Source organism: Salvelinus fontinalis, chromosome 10, assembly GCF_029448725.1.
Source record: "Salvelinus fontinalis isolate EN_2023a chromosome 10, ASM2944872v1, whole genome shotgun sequence".
Taxonomy (NCBI): Eukaryota; Metazoa; Chordata; class Actinopteri; order Salmoniformes; family Salmonidae; genus Salvelinus; species Salvelinus fontinalis.
The window spans coordinates 35,564,912-35,584,904 of record NC_074674.1 but is presented as its reverse complement, the minus strand read 5'-3'; the positions used below and the strand labels follow the sequence as shown (position 1 = coordinate 35,584,904).

General features: G+C 44.2%; 1 protein-coding gene across 1 annotated transcript; it reads left to right on the top strand.

Moving 5' to 3' along the window:
* The first annotated feature begins 2,442 nt into the window (after positions 1 to 2,442).
* Positions 2,443 to 19,769, top strand: LOC129864097 (leucine zipper putative tumor suppressor 3-like). Its single transcript, XM_055936696.1, has 7 exons — positions 2,443 to 2,648; positions 12,569 to 13,360; positions 13,886 to 14,488; positions 15,370 to 15,498; positions 15,757 to 15,948; positions 16,350 to 16,580; positions 16,840 to 19,769. Exons 2-7 carry the CDS (start codon positions 12,731 to 12,733, stop codon positions 17,686 to 17,688), a joined length of 2,634 nt encoding a protein of 877 aa, XP_055792671.1. The 5' UTR covers positions 2,443 to 2,648; positions 12,569 to 12,730; the 3' UTR covers positions 17,689 to 19,769.
* The last annotated feature ends 224 nt before the right edge of the window (positions 19,770 to 19,993 follow it).

Genomic DNA, 19,993 nt, shown 5'->3' with positions numbered 1-19,993 from the left:
GGAAGTGAGGGATCTAACATTAAGTAGCCCTATTTTGAGATGTGCGGTATCACAATCTCTTTCAATAATGGCAGGAATGGAGGAGGTCTTTATTCCAGTGAGATTGGTAAGGCAAACACCGCCATGTTTAGTTTTGCTCAACCTAGGTTGAGGCACAGACACGGTCTCAATGGGGATAGCTGAGCTGACTACACTGACTGTGCTAATGGCAGACTCCACCAAGCTGGCAGGCTGGCTAACAGCCTGCTGCCTGGCCTGCACCCTATTTCATTGTGGAGCTAGGGGAGTTAGAGCCCTGTCTATGTCCGTAGATAAAATGAGAGCACCCCTCCAGCTAGGATGGATTCCGTCACTCCTCAACAGGCCAGGCTTGGTCCTGTTTGTGGGTGAGTCCCAGAAAGAGGGCCAATTATCTACAAATTCTATCTTTTGGGAGAGGCAGAGAACAGTTTTCAACCAGCGATTGAGTTGTGAGACTTTGCTGTAGACCTCTTCACTCCCCCTAACTGGGAGGGGGCCAGAGACAATTACTCGATGCCAACACATCTTTCTTTCAGTGCCTTAGACCACTGCACCACTCGGGAGCCCCAAGAGAACTGACAGGTGTGTGAGCTGTAGTAGTAGATCAGTACAGCATGAAATGTGAATGCATGTTGTGTGTTTTAATGTCCAGATTGGATGTGGATCACCATATGCGTGGTGACAACAGTCATATATTTGCTTTTTTTGTGTGTGTGTGTGCTATGCAAGCATTAACCATTTTTTCTGCTAACCTGGTATGTTTGTCTTGTTTTGACAGTCCTGTTTGTCCCTATACAACTGGGAAAGTGAGCCGTGTGTGTGCTGAATAGGTGATTTGAGTTTGAGAGTGGCTTGTGTGCAGGTCTGTGTTATGGCACTGCAACACTATAGCCATCGGGTGTCCGGCATTGCCATCAACCGTTGAGAAAATGCTTCCTATGAAATTAATGAACGCTGCTTCACTGCCCGTGTTGAGCTTGCGTTGCATTGCGTCCAATGGCAGCGTCCAAGCTCAAGAATTGCAGAGGTTAAATAGTTGATGACTGACGCTCTCTTTAATTCTATCTTGTGAATTGAAATAATTCAAAATAAAGTTGATTTTGGTTGCATATGGCCTCGACCATACACCATTGGTTGTTTTACTAAGATTTATGAAGTCAAGAAGCTACTACTACTAGCTAGCTACATTGACTGGATAGGTTCATAATTTAAACAAAAGCAACTTGTGTAATTAGAGGATAATTTAGTACAACCACTAGTAACAATTTTAATGAGTACTTGAGAAAAACTGAACCAAAGCTATTGTACTTACACATTTCTGGTACCATTCCAGCCATTACAATGAAAATGTCCTCCTATATTTCCTCCCACCAGCCTCCTCTCATGTGAAGGACCATGGATGTTTTCTGATCATGTTGACAAGGTTATGTGTGGAAGACTGCTTGTAATAGTTCTGATTGTGTGCAAACAGTGGAGTGTGTATGAAGAAGGCATTATGACTGGTAAATAAGTCACATTTCTTGACATTGGAAAGGCTACTGAAAATAATGTGATTTACTTCAAATGAAACCAGAAACTCTCATACTCATCGACCCTTTCATTTCGTTTTGCTTTGAATGTATGATGTAATGTTTTTGAATCCCTATAAAGGCATTTTTTGTGTGTGAGCTCTGATTTTGAACTCAATGCCTGCATGTGCATTTGGTAAACCCAGTCAGAGGTTTAGAAGAGAGGACATGGTCCTTCTTATCCATCTACAGACAAGTTAACAGTTCTGTTCTGCTATAGCTTCAACATAGGCTAGTTTCTCTCGCTCTGCCCTCTCCCTGCTCATCTTTTGATATCTCTCTTTTGTCTCTTTCTGCAATTTCTCCCTGCCTACCCCTCCTCTCTCTTGACTAGTCCTGAGTGAGGCTGATTTTCAGGCTCCAGTTCCTCACCTACACAAACACAGCCAGCTCTGCTCTGTCTCTGCCCCTGGGAACTGGCAATCATGTTTGCTCAAAGCCTCGGTACTAAGAACTGCATTCTGAGCTACACACGCACTTATCATGCACATATACTAGTACGCACACGCACACACTTATCCTGCCCGGTCATATGTAATTCCGTTGTACAGTACTCAAAGGAATATATACATAGTGAGACACAGAAAGACAAATTGCAAGATTGGCAAGAGTCCCCATTTTCCAGCAATAGCCACTGTATTTGTTATCCACTTATTCTGTGTGGAACAAAATCAATACATTGTGAGACACAGTATTTGTTTTCCATGTATTCCGTGTGGAACTAAATCAATACATTGTGTGCTATTCTGATGTGGAGGAAGAATTCACACCTTTGTTGCTGGAAGTGTGGGCGCAGGCGCGGTGCCGTTCTGAGAAGGGGGCGGTGTCGTGGTCATCAGAAGGGGCGGGGCGGAGGTGGGTGTGTGACACAGCTGATGCACGCATCCTCTCTATGCCTCAATCACCCGATCTTTGCTACGGGTACCAGCGGCTGCAGCCTTCCCTGACCAGAGCCACACGAGTAGGCCTAGACTATACCCCGGCTCCACCGTCGCTATCTGCGAACCTCGAATCTGGTTGGAACAGTGCCGAGGAACAGTGCTGCGCCTGCCGCTAATAGTAAGTGTGGAGCTGTTGTTGGAGCGGAGCACTCCATCATTTCCACAGAGAAATACGCGCACCTAGTAGGCGACGCAGCGCGGCGCACATCGACACCTGCGTTTTTCTATTTTTATCGCCATTCACTGCATTGCCAATCCATTATCCTGCCGCTTTACATGTTGCACGCTGACGGGGAGAAGGATTTGGGTGATTCAAATGTTGTTGTGGCAGAGCGATGAGGGAGAGGGATACCGTTCTTGTTCATATTGCTTATTGGCGTGAAAGTAAAGACGGCGAGATGGGAATGTGGCAAAAGCGAACGGTTGTGCGCGCGGGTTGTAGTTTACGACGCTCACTCGAGCACGACCCTCCGCTTCCCCCACGGGGGGAGAGATATTTCCTTGACCCACACGCACATTATGCAGGCCTAATTCGTGAACGGAAAGAAATGCAGGGGGAAATGGGTAGATCATGCGAATTATCTCGTTCTTCTCGCCCTTCGTTGCTGGGTTAGGGCTTTTTCGCTGGTATGGAGAAACGAGTGATGTTTCTCCATTGTGCTCTAGCATCGCCGCATCAGCTGACAATCACCCTGCCTGTGCACATCTGTGCGGTGAAAGGGTTGACGGAGGTTGTTTTAGCTACTGCAAAAATAATGAAGATAATTTTTTATATATTAAGAGCATAAATTGACAGACCAAGAGCAAATGTCCTACAGTAGAATTTAGACCTACCTTGGCACTTAACAGGAATACACTTGAATAGCTTGCATAGGCAATAGTCTGATTTATTAGGCCTACATCACTACCAAACAGATGTAGCAAATACTGTGTTATTGACATGTTATTAAGCATATTATATGTATATATGTATGTATGTATGTGTGTGAACTAAAAGTGTGGGGTAATATATCAGTTGTAGGTATATGGACAGTAATTTGATGATAATGGCAAGGGAGCTCTGATAAAATAGGCCTATTGAATATATTCTACTGTGTAGTGTTTACCTATGTGCCCAGTGTTACTGCTCTGGAGGTCTTCTAGACCTAGCTTATATGAGGCCTTGAGTGAAGTGTGTGTGTGTAGTGGGAACAGTGGTCACTTTATTTGGGGGACAGTTTGTTTGCATTTGAGTTGTGTGTATATAGGGGTCTATGTATGGACAATGCAGTGACAATATGGGGAGAACATGTATTGCTGGTGTGTGTACACCTACTAAATATCTCATACTGCATTTCAGCACAGGACAAGAGATTGAGAAGAATTACCTTTTTGAGAGATTCGAGGAGTGTGTGAATGAAGGCACACCAGAAAGAGTGCTTGCCTGTGTGTGCGTGCGTGCTCTCTCTGTATGGAGCCGATGATGTAATGCCTAGGAGTGTGTAACTGTGGCAGTGAGGAGAGTGTAGGCACGTGCCACAGCTCAGCCAACACTGGAACAGGTCCCTCTACTGGCCCTGAGGCAGTAACGCACCCTATCTAGTTTTGAACAGCACCTTATCCTAAGGATTCAGTACTATCCCTTTCACATTCGGTTCTGTTCCCATGTCCTACCTGAGATGGAATGTTAATTCTTACCTTACTATAGCAAAGTAGCATAGTAGATTCATGTGCACGGTCTTGGATTCAGGCATGACGAGACAATGGAGAGAGAGAATTCACTCAATGATTTGGCTGCATCTTTGCCCTGATAGGACTAGTATAGGCTACACTTGGTACAATGCACTATAAATCCAGATATTACCTTTAGGTCAATGTTCAATCAGTGATAGTTGAGTAATCAGATAGTGTTCTCTGTCTGTGGTTCAGGGGACAGCGGAATAATGATGATAATAGTGTGTATTCCTTATTGCACTCAGTGATGCATACACAGACATGATGTACTCTCTTTATATGCACAAATACTTTGCATTACCTTATTCTCAATGAAGTATTGATGATTGACTCCCATGTTTTTTCTTCTAATAGTCAGAGAGTTGATCAATATTTTTTTTGTCATTATCATTGGCGCAGGGGGAAGAACTTGTCTCGGTGTGAGTATTTTCATTTGTTTGCATGTGTGTGTATGTGTGTGTCTTCAGGCATGAAGAGACAATGGAGAGAGAGAATTCACTCAATGGTTTGGCTGCATCTTTGCCCTGATAGGACTAGTATAGGCTGCACTTGGTACAATGCACTATAAATCCAGATATTACCTTTAGGTCAATATTCAATCAGTGATAGTTGAGTAATCAGATGGTGTTCCCCGTGGGTGTGGTTCAGGGACAGAATATTTGTTTGCATTTGTGTGTGTGTGTGTGTGTATAAGACAGAAGGCATAGGTTAACATGCAAATGTACCAGGTGTGCAAAAAACCTGCTCTGCTAACATCAACAAATAGTGTGAGAGAGGGTGTGAAACGAACAACACAAAAAGATTGTGTGAGCAGTGAGCACAGTAAGCTTTCCTTCTATGATTGTACCTCAATTGCAAATCCTGAATATATAATCTGTTCATGTGGAATGTAGTTAATATTTTGATTGAAACACTAATCAAGTAGTAATCGTGTATTAACTCAAATAAATCCTATTGATGAGCTAGGCTACTTGTTAACCCTTTAAAGTTAAACTGACAGCATTAACTACTTTGCAGATATTAAACAAACAGCCAATCGTAGTATCCGTCAAAAATATAAAATTCCCAGTCTATGCTTCAAAACCAACTTTATAAGAGGTCTAAAAAAAAAAGTTTGTATTTGACTCAAAATTCCATGAATACTTTTTGGTTAGGGTCGCAGCCTATTATGCCCATCTGCAAGTTTAGCAGCAAAGGCTGGACAAATATTATTTATCTCTTCTTTTGTTTTAATGTTAAAATACTATACAGCTATGTACATACGTGGACATTGGGCCATATTTTATCAAAATAAAACAATAGCCAGTTTGGGTTGCAGTTGCATGTTTCTTTGTAAAAACAAATAGGCTATTTCTGGCCTGAAAATGTGTTGTTTTTTCTATATGGCCCGTGCACTGATTGAGTTTGACACCCCTGAACTAGCGTATCTATTTATGTAGGTAGCTATTTATTTAGTGAGCTGTAAACATAGAGCCTAACTTTAGCTAGCTGCTGGAAGGATGGCATGTTATTGGAGGAGTGGGTGAGTGACTGACTTTTTCCCCCTCATATCGTTTTTCAGTGGCTACAGCTAGAGATCCATGTGTCATATGGTTAGCTAGCAAAAAATGTATATCGCTTAGCTAGCTATGCTGAAATTGAACAACTGTTATCCACAGTTAGCATATCTCTTAGTCGTCAATCAAATGCATTTGGCATCAATCAAATGGGCAGGAAGGCAGGCAGGTTCCCATTCAGTTGTTAAAACGTAGGTTGGGACAAGCATGCACTGGCAGGCAAATTGCAGAAGGACGAGCAGGTTACTTTTCTGTTTCTCAGTGCAATTTTGTAGCCAGCTAGCTTAACAAGTTTGAGAGGGTTTATCTAATATTCCGTTGTTAGATTTTAGCTAATCTCGCTCTGACTACCATTAAATTAGTTGTTGATCTTGTTATTGTTGATGATGTGCATAGGCAACTGAGGGAGAGAGAGCTTACCTTTTCATGGTTGTTTGATCAATAGGGATGTAAAATACACAAATGTAAGAGGGCTCCCATGGTTTTTACATATTTACAGAAATCCATTCAGGTGTGTTTTGTGGCTTTTGGTAAAGGCGTTTTAATTATCTAATGTCGCGCTGATGCTGCTGCCTATTAACACACAGTCCAGTTCAAAGTGAATGATGGCAAGCCTGTGTGGCAAATGGCTTATTTGCATATAGGCCTACTGTAACTCTGATTGGCTATGGCGCACCGTCTGCGTAGACGCTGGTCCTGGACAAGACAGTTGTTTTTATTAGGTTTTATTTGCTGCAGTGTGTATTAATTGTCCAAACGCAAGGCTGCTTTCCCACTATATTAATATAGAATTTTCACAAATGCCTTATTACACTAAATTCCAAAACATTCTATGAACTTATGAAAAAGTGAAAATGACCATATCTAAGTGCTCGCTTGTCTGCAAATGCAAAAATGCAAAAAAGGTATATGTATATGAACAGATTTTTTAAAGATTTCATGTTGCTGAAATGTCAGTTCCACTTTAATGTCAACAGTTTTTAGAGTTATATGAGATGTGCTTTCATTTGTATTGCATAAACAATTTTCTCAACTGAAAAAACACATTTGAATATGAATTTTCATATTCATATTTCATATTGATTTGGAATAAGGTGCAACTGTATAAGGGGAAATTCCTGCTGAAATTGATACTGCAAATTGTCCTTTATTGTTAGCCTTTACATAATTTTTGGGATAATATTCAATGTACTTCATATACATGTACAGTGCATTCGGAAACTATTTAGACCCCTTGACTTTTTCCAGATTTTGTTATGATACAGCCTTATTCTAAAATGTATTTATATAAAAAAAAAACTCATCAATCTACACACAATACTCCATAATGACAAAGCAAAAACAGGTTTTTAGACATTTTTGCAAATGTATTAAGAAAAACACTGAAATATCACATTTACATAAGTATTCAGACCACTTTGTTGAAGCACCTTTGGAAGCGACTGCAGCCTCGAGTTTTCTTTGGTATGACGCTACAAGCTTGGCACACCTGTATTTAGGGGGTTTCTCCCATTCTCCTCTGCAGATCCTCGCAAGCTTTGACAGGTTGGATAGGGAGTAGAGGTCGACCGATTAATCGGAATGGCCGATTAATTAGGGCCGATTTCAAGTTTTCAGAACAATCGGAAATCGGTATTTTTGGACAACGATTTGGCCGATTAAAAAAAATATATATATATATATATTTTTACACCATTATTTAACTAGGCAAGTCAGTTAAGAACACATTCTTATTTTCAATGAAGGCCTAGGAACGGTGGGTTAACTGCCTTGTTCAGGGGCAGAACAACCTTCCGTTTTTACAACCTTCCGGTTACTAGTCCAATGCTCTAACCACCTGCCTTACATTGCACTTACATTGCACTCCACGAGGATCCTGCATGGCAGGCTGACTACCTGTTACGCGAGGGCAGCAAGAAGCCAAGGTAAGTTGCTAGCTAGCATTTAAACTTATCTTATAAAAAACAATTAATCTTAACATAATCACTAGTTAACTACACATGGTTGATATTACTAGTTTATCTAGCGTGTCCTGCGTTGCATATAATCGATGCGGTGCCTGTTAATTTCTCATCGAATCACAGCCTACTTCGCCAAACGGGTGATGATTTAGCACTGTCGTTGCACCAACCTAACTATAAACATCAATGCCAATACACAAGTATATATTTTTAAACCTGCATATTTAGTTAATATTGCCTGCTGACATGAATTTCTTATAATTACGGAAATTGTGTCACTTCTCTTGCGTTCCGTGCAAGCAGTCAGGGTATATGCAGCAGTTTGCGCCGCCTGGCTCGTTGCGAACTGTGTGAAATCCATTTATTCCTAACAAAGACCGTAATTTAATTTGCCAGAATTGTACATAATTATGACATAACATTGAAGGTTGTACAATGTAACAGCAATATTTAGACTTAGGGATGCCACCCGTTAGATAAAATATGTAACGGTTCCGTATTTCACTGAAAGAATAAACGCACTTTCGTGCGTTTGCCAGCAGCTCTTCACAATGCTTCAAGCATTGAGCTGTTTATGACTTCAAGTCTATCAACTCCCGAGATTAGGCTGGTGTAACTGATGAAATGGCTAGCTAGTTAGCGGGGTGCGTGCTAATAGCGTTTCAATCGGTGACGTCATTCACTCTGAGACTTGGAGTAGTTGTTCCCCTTGTTCTGCAAGGGCCGCGGCTTTTGTGGAGCGATGGGTAACGATGCTTCGAGGGTGGCTGTTGTCGATGTGTTCCTGGTTTGAGCTCAGGTAGGGGCGAGGAGAGGGACGGAAGCTATACTGTTACACTGGCAATACTAAAGTGCCTATAAGAACATCCAATAGTCAAAGGTATATGAAATAAAAATCGTATAGAGAGAAATAGTCCTACAATTCCTATAATAACTACAACCTAAAACTTCTTACCTGGGAATATTGAAGACTCATGTTAAAAGGAACCACCAGCTTTCATATGTTCTCATGTTCTGAGCAAGGAACTGAAACGTTAGCTTTCTTACATGGCACATATTGCACTTATACTTTCTTCTCCAACACTTTGTTTTTGCATTATTTAAACCAAATTGAATATGTTTCATTATTTATTTGAGGCTAAATTGATTTTATTGATGCATTATATTAAGGTAAAAGAAAAGTGTTCATTCAGTATTGTTGTAATTGTCATTACAATTACATTTTTTTAAATGGGCCGATTAATCGGCATCTGCTTTTTTTGGTCCTCCAATAATCGGTATCGGTATCAGTGTTGAAAAATCATAATCGGTCGACCTCTAATAGGGAGCATCGCTGCACAGCTATTTTCAGGTCTCTCCAGAGATGGTAGATTGTGTTCAAGTCCGGGCTCTGGCTGGGCCACTCAAGGACATTCAGAGACTTGTCCCGAAGCCACTCCTACGTTGTCTTGGCTGTGTGCTTCGGGTTGTTGTCCTGTTGGAAGGTGAACCTTCACCCCGGTCTGAGGTCCTGAGCACTCTGGAGCAGGTTTTTATCAAGGATCTCTCTGTACTTTAGTCCGTTCATCTTTCCATCGATCCTGACTAGTCTCCCAGTCCCTGCTGCTGAAAATCATCCCCACAGCATGATGCTGCCACCACCATGCTTCACCATAGGGATGGTGTCAGGTTTCCTCCAGATGTGATGCTTGGCATTCAGGCCAAAGAGTTCAATCTTGGTTTCATCACACTAGAGAATCTTGTTTCTCATGGTCTGAGAGTCTTTAGGTGCCTTTTGGCAAACTCCAAGTGGCTGTCATGTGCCTTTTACTGAGGAGTGGCTTCCGTCTGGTCCACTAGCATAAAGGCCTGATTGGTGGAGTGCTGCAGAGATGATTGTCCTTCTGGAAGGTTCTCCCATCTCCACAGAGGAGCTCTGTCAGAGTGACCATCGGGTTCTTGAGTACCTCCCTGACCAAGACCCTTCTCCCCAAATTGCTCAGTTTGGCCGGGCGTCCAGTTCTAGGAAGAGTCTTGGTGCTCCCAAGATTCTTCCATTTAAGAATGATGGAGGCCACTGTGTTCTTGGGGACCTTCAATGCTGCATAAATGTTTTGGTACCCTTCCCCAGATCTATGCCTCGACACAATCCTGTCTCGGACCTCTACGGACAATTCCTTAAACCTCATTGCTTGGTTTTTGCTCTGACATGCACTATCAACTGTGTGACCTTATATAGACAGGTGTGGACCTTTACAAATCATATCCAATCAATTGAATTTAGCATAGGTGGACTCCAATCAAGCTGTAGAAGGATGATCAATGGAAACAGGATGCACCTGAGTTCAATTTCGAGTCTCATAGAGAAGGGTCTGAATACTTATGTAAATAAGTTATTTCTGTTTAGATTTTTAATAAATTTGCTAAAATTTCTAAACCTGTTTTCACTTTCTCATTATGGGGTATTGTGTGTAGATTGAGGAAAACATTTCATTTAATTCATTTTAGAACAATGCTGTAATGTAACGAAATGTGGAAAAAGTCAATGGGTCTGAATACTTTCCAAATGTACTGTAAGTATCAAAAGTAAATGTAATTGCTAAAATACTTAAATATCAACATTAAAAGTGTATATCATTTCAAATTCCTTATATTAAGCAAATTCAGACTGCACCATTTCCTAGTTGTTGTTTTTTTACGGATAGCCAGGGGTACACCCCAACACTCAGACATAATTTACAATCGAAGCATGTGTGTTTAGTGAGTCTGCCATATTCGAGTCAGTAAGGATGACCAGGGATGTTATCTTGATAAGTGAATTGGATCATTTCCCTGTCCTAAGCATTCAAAATGTTACATACTTTTGGGTGTCAGAGAAAATGTGTGGAGTAAAAAGTTGTTTTATTTTATTTAGTGAAGTGTGTGTCTACTGTACAGTATGTCAACCCCTTAACTCTCTTCCTTGTGTTTGTGTGTAGTATTTAATTAACCACAATTTGTTTGGTGTCAGTTTGTGGTCTCAATAGTAACCTTAGCCCTGGTTCAAACGCCGCTCTGTCGCCACACCGAACTAAAAAATATGTCACTGTCTCTTTGGGAGAGCGGAGATAGACTGCCGTCTGAAACCATTGTGTGCCTCGTTTAAAAATAAATTACACATTTATTAAAAATGAAAAGGTGAAATGTCTTGTCAATAGGTATTCAACCTTTGTTTTGCCAAGCCTAAATAAATTCAGGAGTAAAAATGTGCTTAATAAGTCACCATCAGTTGCATGGACTCATTCTTTGTGCAATAATAGTGTTTAACATGATTTTCGAATGTCTACCTCATCCTTGTACCCCACACATACATTTGTCTGTAAGGTCACTCAGTCAAGCAGTAGATTTCAAACACATTCCATCACAAAGACCAGGAAGGTTTTCCAATGCTTTGCAAAGAAGGGCACCTATTGGTAGATGAGTAAACATTTAAAAAACAGACACTGAATATCCCTTTGAGCATGGTGAAGTTATTAATTACACTTTGGATGGTTTATGAATACACCCAGTCACTACAAAGCTACATGCGTCTTTTCTAACTTGGTTGACAGAAAGGAAGGCAACTGCTCAGGGATTTCACCATGAGGCCAATGGGGACTTTAAAACCGTTCTAGAGTTTAATAGCTGTGATAGGAGAAAACTCCACAATACTAATCTAATTGACAGAGTGAAAAGAAGGAAGAATTCCAAAAACATGCATCATGTTTGCAACAGGGCACTAAAGTAATACTGCAATGTCCTGAATACAAAGTGTTGTGTTTTGAGCAAATCCAATTGCTGAGTACCACTCTCCATATTTTCAAGCATAGTGGTGGCTGTATCATGTTATGGGTATGCTTGTAATTGTTAAGGACTGGGAAGTTTTTCAGGATAAAAAAAGAAACGCATTGGAGCTAAACACAGGCAAAATCCTAGAGAAAATCCTGTTTCAGTCTGCTTTCCACCAGACACTGGGAGATGTATTCACCTTTCAGCAGCACAATAACCTAAAACAGAAGGCAGAAGGACACACTGGAGTTGCTTATCAAGAAGACAGTGAATGTTCCTGGGTGGCCGAGTTACAGATTTGACTTAAATCTGCTTGAATATCTATTGCAAGACTTGAAAATGATTGTCTAGCAATGATCAACAACCAATTTGACAGAGCTTGAAGAATTCTGAAAATAATAATGGGCAAATACTGTACAATCCAGGTGTGCAAAGCTCTGCCAAAGGTGATTCTAACATGTAATGTCCAAGAAAGGGGTGTGACTACTTCTGAAATTAGATATTTCTGTATGTCAATTTAAATAAATGTAAAAAATAATAATAATAATTATAAGCATTTTTTTTCTCACTTTGTCATTGTGGGGTATTGTGTGTAGATGGGTGAGAATAAATTAACTATTTTATAAATTTTGAATTCAGGCTGTAACACAACAAAACGTGGAAATAGTCGAGGAGTATGAATACTTTCTGAAGGCACTGTAGGTGCCGGTACTCATTTGGTGCCGTACTGTTTACATTTACTGTTTACATTTTAGGTGCAAGAGCTCCACAATATTTTTGAGCTAATATTCTATAAGAGGAACAGGAGCTCAAGCAGTAGAACATTTGAGGTGCCGATACTCAGCTCCTGCCCAAGTCGAGCACTGATGGTCTCAGATATCGCAGTTGGAGGACTTCTTCATCCTCCTCCTTCTGTTACGTATTGTGTGTGTTTGTGTGTGGGCACGTGTGTGTGTGTACTTACAGTTTGTGTGTCTCTTTACCTTCTCCCTCTCCTCTCGATGTCTCTGTGTGTCCTGCAGTGTGTGTCGGCTGGTGCTGCCTCCCTGCCCTCCATCATGGCACGTGTTGAGCGCGGGGGGATGAGTGAGGGGGGGCGCCCCCAGGGCATGGCAATTGTGGCCAGCGGGGTATTCTCCTCGACCATCACTTCTGGCCAGCAGCAATAGCAGCAGGAGATCGCCATGCGGAGCGTGGGCACCCGCACCACCCAGCAGAACAGCCTGCCTCGTGCCCCCCCACCACCCCCCTCCACTTCCACCCACAGGGGCAGGGGCTTGGAAGATAGGAGTTACAGCATCGAGAGGTCCTCTCAGCAACCTCCGCCCCTGACCCATGCTAAGGGGACTACGGCTGACGAACGAAGCTTTGCCACGGTGGAGCACTCTTCTTCTTACTACGGCAGTGAGCGTCCTCCACCGCTCTGCGAGAGAGCAGAGCGAGAGAGGCCCCCCGCCCATAACAATGGAAACAGACAAGTCTCCAATGGCAATAGGGGCGTTTCCAATGGGAACCGAGCAGCGGCAGCGGTGGGTAAAAGTGAAAGGCAGGTGTCCAATGCAGTGTTTTTGAATGGAGGCGGGCGGCGTGATGGGCGGGACCAGAGGGATGGGCGTGATGGGGGGCGAGAAGTGCCGAGAGGGGCAGTGAGTTTGGACATTTGCGGGAACAACGAGGTCTCGCTGAACAATGATCGAAACAGTAGCCAACAACTAGCTCAGTACAAGGAGGCGGGGGCCAGCGCAGCCAAACTGGATAACCATAACAACCCCCCCAACATCCTCCCCATCTCTGGGAAGCTGGAGAAGGTTCAAGTGAGTCCTCTCTCTCTCTCTCTTTCTCTATGTGTGTCCAAATACAGGCTGTAAGTTGAGTATGAGGGTGCATGTTGAAAGTGTGTGTTTATGTATTTGTACAGGAATGTGAGTTAGGATGCAGGCAATAAAAAGCTGTCATAAATTGATATAATGTACTTTGTTACCTAGCTGCCTGAGTTATTTCTCCTCTCCCGTCAACTCCTCCATGCATTCTAATAGCATTAGCCTTTACTTAGCTGTTACTGTTCTTTGTTAGATTTCTGAAAAGGTCTCTCATACTGGACATTTGTTTTTTGTATATCTGCATATAATTTGTGTACCGGTACATTAAAAAACCACAGTAAATGCTCTTAATCCCCATTTGAAATTCACATTTAGCGTCAGTATGCTTGCTGCTTAATTAATTACACATATAGCAGCATATTCATAATCTCTGTCAACCTAATTGTCAGGTAATGTATGTTATACAATCCTAGCTTTATATTTCACCACCAATGCCATTTTCCATCCTCCCCCATCCAGAGCAACGATGGATTGGTCCGCCCCTCTGCCTTCAAGCCTGTAGTGCCCAAGAGCTTCCATTCCATGCAGAATCTGGTGTGCTCCCCCCAGACCGGAGGAGAGGGCCGCAGCGCTGGAGGAGGGGCTGGAGGTGGTGGGGGTCCCAGTGTACCAGGACCCCTCAGAGACACAGACAGCTCTGGCAGCCGGGGTGGAGGTACCAGAGGCGGGGGAGGTGGTGGCAGCAGGGGTGGAGGTCAGGGGAGCCTCTCCGACTCAGGGAGGAACTCTCTAACCAGCCTGCCCACCTACGCTGGCTCCAGCTCGGGCTACGGGCCCCCGCCTGTCCTTGGGCCCCTGAGCGCCTCCACCAGCCACATAAACCGCCTGGGGACCACGGGGGCCCTGGAGAAGTTGGACAAGTCTGGTGGCGTTAGCGGTAATAGTGGATACCAGAACGGACTGAGCACCTCGGATAGTGGTCGCTCCTCCTCTGGGAAGAGCTCCTCGTCCTATCAGAGGCTCAGCCACCTGAGTGACGCCCCCCCGTCCCTCCGCCCCTCGCCCTCCTCCGATGGCGTCATCCAGGACCTGGAGGATCGGCTATGGGAGAGAGAGCAAGAGGTGAGTAGAGACAGAGGGAGAGAGGAAAAGGGAGAAGAAAGAATGGATACTACTGGGGGGTGCAGGAGGAGATTTAATAGATTATATTGTAGAAGAAAGCAACAAACAAATAGTGCCAGTAGTGCAAATTATCACAACTATAGGACAGTGAATGCAGTTATTTTATATAATCGCAAGAAATTGTTATTTGAAATTTGAGGAGTTTGCATGACCCATAGAGGGCATAGGTAACTGTACTAGTGATCTTACTGTTGACCTAATACTATCTATGGCTTATGAATAACCCGTATATAGCTTACACGTTCCTGTTTTATTTTATTATTTATCTGTTATACTATTTTGATATTGAATACTGCACTGTTGGGAAGGGCTTGAAAGTTAAGCATTTCACAGTACTTGTGCATGTGAAAAATAAAACTTGAAACTAAAACCGCTGGGAAACTGGTTGGGTGAGTTGATAAACTGGTCAGGTAGGTGTGTCCTAAACTCGCCGAGCGGACAACTGTATTTTTATTAGCTGACGGTCAAGCAGGTAAGACATATTAGGTTTTTGGTCTGAAATAGTAGTGCAAGTTATTCAAGTACTGAGGGCTTGGAGGTAGCGATCTGTGATAGTGGGATGGTACACCTTGGTGGTAGATGGTGAATGAGATGTGTTACCCACATACAATACAATGCAAGGAGACATAGTGGAACACCTAAAAATCAATCCATTAATATTCAGCATCCGTTGACATTGCAAATGAGAAGTACAAAGAAATATGAAAGACTAGTGGGTCAGTAACCTCGATGATGGATGGCAGTCATTTTGTGAATTCCCCATCACCTCCTGCAGCTACATGTGAATTACAGATGAGTTACTTCCTTTTTTCCTCTCCCAGGTGCTCCACATGCGCCGTAACCTGGACCAGAGTGAGGCGGCCATCGTCCAGGTGTTTGAGGAGAAGCAGCGCGTATGGGAGCGCCAGATGGACGAGCTGCGGCAGAATTATGCCTCACGCCTGCAGCAGGTAATGGCTCCTTATTTCATAGATTGTGGGGTCGTAGGCTATACCCAGTAGCACAATAGCATTTGCCATGGCTGCATGGCAAACACTGAGAAAGGCAAAGAATGAGTGTTAAGGAGTAGTTTATTAAAACTATGTGCATAAAATATCCCACTTACCTTATTTCAATAGTACACTCAATATGGCCGCCTCCAGTATACTCATTGTCGAATGTTGATTTGGATCGGGAATCTCCATTCTACCAAATGTATTTCTACCCAGGTGACGCGTCGCGCCCAGCGCTCCCAGAGTGCCTTGCAGGCCCAGATCAGCCGTCTGTCGCAGGACAAGCGACGCCTGCACGAGGAGATGGCTGCGCTGCTGGCCCAGAGAGAGGAGCTGGAGAGGAAGTGCCTGGACTACAGGAAGGAGCAGGCTGACATCCTGCCACGCCTGGAGGAGACCAAATGGGAGGTGAGAGAGGGAACCCGGGGTTAAGAGGGTGGTGTGTATGGCTGGGTGTGGGATACTAGAGAGATGAGTGAGGTTTACAAGTTAACTGGGAGGAAGGTAAACTTTAGGGGGCATGACAAGTGAGAGTGAGAATGCGAAAAGGAGTACTGAGAATAAATACTAGATGTCCATGCTAAAAATGACAAAAGGGCAATACTGTCTAAACCAATGGTCAGATGTGTCCTATTTGTTCTGTGCAAATGCTTTTTGATCATTAGCACACAATGCAGCAGTAGCTGTACTATACTGTAAGTGCACATCCATTACACAGACTCATGCACAGACTATTTACATGGGTGCTTGTTGATCTCTATTTCAACCATGTCCATATCTTTCATCCCCCTCCTCCCCCTCCCTGGCAGGTGTGTCAGAAGGCAGGGGAGATCTCCCTGCTGAAGCAGCAGCTGAGGGAGAGCCAGGCGGAGGTGACCCAGCGGGCGGGGGAGATGGTGGCCCTGCGGGGCCAGCTGAAGGAGGCCAACGCCCAGCTGAGGGACTGGGAAGAGGCCATGTTGGGCCTCAAGGACTCCTACAGCACCAAGAGCCTGGAGCTGGAGCGCTGCGAGGGGGAGCTGCAGAAGACGCTGACCGAGGTAGGGTTGAGGTCTGGAGAGTCAGAGACGGACCTGAAACACTAACTACAACTTGAAGGGTTGTTCTGGTCTGTGCACCACACGTTTTGAGCTCTTGAGTCACGCGCATGCATACAGTACAGATACAGGCATTCAAATACACTTTGAAAGACACAAACAATACTCTCTCTCACACGACACGCATTAAGTGAATTAACCCCCACTTCCTCTCTTTAACTCCTGATTGACTCTCCGGCCTCTCCTCCCTGTGTATCTCCAGGTCTCTCAGCTGAGGGACAAGCTGGGAATGTTTGAGGCTGAGGTGGTAGGGCTGAAGCGGGCCCTGGGTGAGCTCAGTGTGAGGGATAGGGCTGTCGAGGCTAGTGGTGGAGGGAGCAGGGACGCATCCAGGACCAGAGTGGGGCTTCCCTCGCCACACAGCCCACCTGAAGGCTCCGCCTTCTCCTACCCGGCCCTGCCTCCACCTCCCGTACCCCCCCCAGATGCCATACTGAGTTTGCAGAGCGATGAGGTTCAGTGCCAGGATGCCCACCATCGCCAGGAGGCTCACATGCGTCAGGAAGCCCACCAGCGTCAGGAGGCTCACTTGCGTCAGGAAGCTCATCAGCGTCAAGAGGCCCAACTGCGGCAGGAAATCCACCAGCAGCGCCAGGAGGCCCACCAGCAGTGGGAGGAGGCAGGGGACCTGCGCCGGCAGCTGGAGCACCTCCAAGGCGAGCTGCGTCTGGAGCGACAGCAGCGTGAGCGACAGGCCCTCACCTTCAAGAAGGAGCGCCATGTGTGGATGGACGAGAAGGAGCATGTGCTCAAGTACCAGGCCCAGCTGCAGCTCAGCTATGTGGAGACCCTGCAGAAGAACCAGGCCCTGGAGCTCCGCGTGGGCCAGCTGGGCTCCAAGCTCACCTCCACCAACACCACCCCCTCGCCCACCTCACCACCCCCACTGTCCCCCATCCCCCTGCCTGCCCCCATCACTCCCCTACCCTCCCTCTCTCTCTCCCCACCTCCCCTTGCTGAGGACAAGAAGCTCCCTCCCGCCCTCCACCAGCTGGCCCCTCCCTGGCCGGTACTCACCCGTCTGGAGAGGATAGAATCCACAGAAATCTAGATTCTATGTGCTCTAGATCCATAGTCCTCCAGAACACTACAGATCAGTTCAATTCAGCTTATACACACTTACAATATTTAAACAGTATCACATATCAATAGCATTAATTTTGTAGTCCTAAATAGTTATACTCACTGCTACACCGGGGCGGTCCTAGGACGCACTGCACTATGGATGGCAGAGAGAGGCATGGAGGACCACTGGGAAAGGGGGAGGAAAAGAACAGTTTACACTGGTTTTCAAAGACGCTCTTCAAGCCACCCTGTATGCAGGTTTTACTTCTATTGATCGGCAATCCACTGAACATTTAGGTTGGGGTGAATATTGGGGTCAAGAGTAACACACTATTGGAAAAGCTATTGTTGCATTGTCATTAGCATGAAATTAATATATTATAAAGTGAAGACAGTCTGTGGGAGAAAGATTCTCCTCAAGGCAGTCTCTAGAAATGATGTGAAATTTTAAAATATCAATTTAAATCAAGCCAAATACTACAACTAAACATGTACTACTACAGCTGTCAAATACTGTAAAAGTAGGGATAAGGAAACTACCCTGCAGATTCTGTCTGGGCCTATTTTTAAATTGTCACAATAACTGACAGTGTAAAGACCGAGAATGTATGATATAGAGTTTGACTTTTTTTTAAATAATTAATTTCACCTTTATTTAACCAGGTAGGCCAGTTGAGAACAAGTTCCTGGTCAAGATAAAGCAAAGCAGTGCGACAAAAACAACACCGAGTTACACATGGAATAAACAAACGTACAGTCAATAACACAATAAAAGAATATGTATACAGTACGTGCAAAATTAAGTAAGGAGGTAAGGCAATAAATAGGCCAATAGTGGCGAAGTATTTACAATTTAGCAATTTACACTGGAGTGATATATGTGTATATGAGGATGTGCAAGTAGAAATACTGGTATGCAGAAGAGCAGAAAAACAAATATGGGGATGAGGTAGGTAGTTGGTTGGATGGGCTATTTACAGATGGGCTGTATACAGCTGCAGCGATCGGTAAGCTGCTCTGACAGCTGACGCTTTAAGTTAGTGAGGGAGATATGTCTCCAACTTCAGTGATTTTTGCAATTCGTTCCAGGCATTGGCAGCAGAGAACTGGAACGAAAGGCGGCCAAAGGGGGTGTTGGCTTTGGGGATGACCAGTGAAATATATCTGCTGGAGTGCATGCTACGGGTGGGTGTTGCTGAGATAAGGCGGAGCTTTACATAGCAAAGACTTATAGATGACCTGGAGCCAGTGGGTTTGGCGACGAATATGTACCGAGGACCAGCCAACGAGAGCATACAGGTCGCTGTGGTGGGTAGTATATGGGGCTTTGGTGACAAAACGGATGGCACTGTGATAGACTGCATCCAATTTGCTGAGTAGAGTGTTGGAGGCTATTTTGTAAATGACATCGCCGAAGTCAAGGATCCGTAGGATAGTCAGTTTTATGAGGGTATGTTTGGCAGCATGAGTGAAGGATGCTTTGTTGCGAAATAGGAAGCCGATTCCAGATTTAACTTTGGATTGGAGATGCTTAATGTGAGTCTGGAAGGAGAGTTTACAGTCTAGCCAGACACCTAGGTATTTGTAGAAGTGATGCTAGTCGGGCGGGCGGGTAGCGATCGGTTGAAGAGCATGCATTTCGTTTTACTAGCATTTAAGAGCAGTTGGAGGCCACGGAAGGAGTGTTGTATGGCGTAAAACACAGCTTTATCAACCTCTGTACATAAAGGGTCTTGAAGAACAACATTGAATACTACTGGTGTAAGTGTCAGATTTGTGGCATGACTGTTGGGCATGTGTGGTTACTGTATGCCCTTAACAACTTGACCAGGGCCAGTTCTTCTGTTTAATTCACATGGTTAACATTAGGAACAAGATATGATTCAGGTAAACGGGGAGATCCATGCATACAGCCTCACCCTGTGGCTTTATTGGTGCTATAAGAACACACCACCACACCAAATCACTAAGGAAACAAACCAAAAGGTTAAGATACAGAAGCTGTTTTAAGGGATGTGAGATGTGTTTTTCAAGAGTGTGTTGCATTGTGTTAAGGGGGGGGGGGGGGGGGGGGCGTTTAATAATGTGCTTGGTTGAGGTGGGAAAATGAGGCTTCGGAACGCTAAGGGCCGGGATTGCATGACAGGATCAGTTGTATAAACCAATCAGGGATCTCCAAAGCTTTGATGTGTCAGCAGCTGTGAATGATTGACAGCACATTGTATTTGCTGGGTGTAGAAGGCTTTGTTTCCTCCATCTCCAGTGATGCCGCACATGTAGATTCCTCTGTG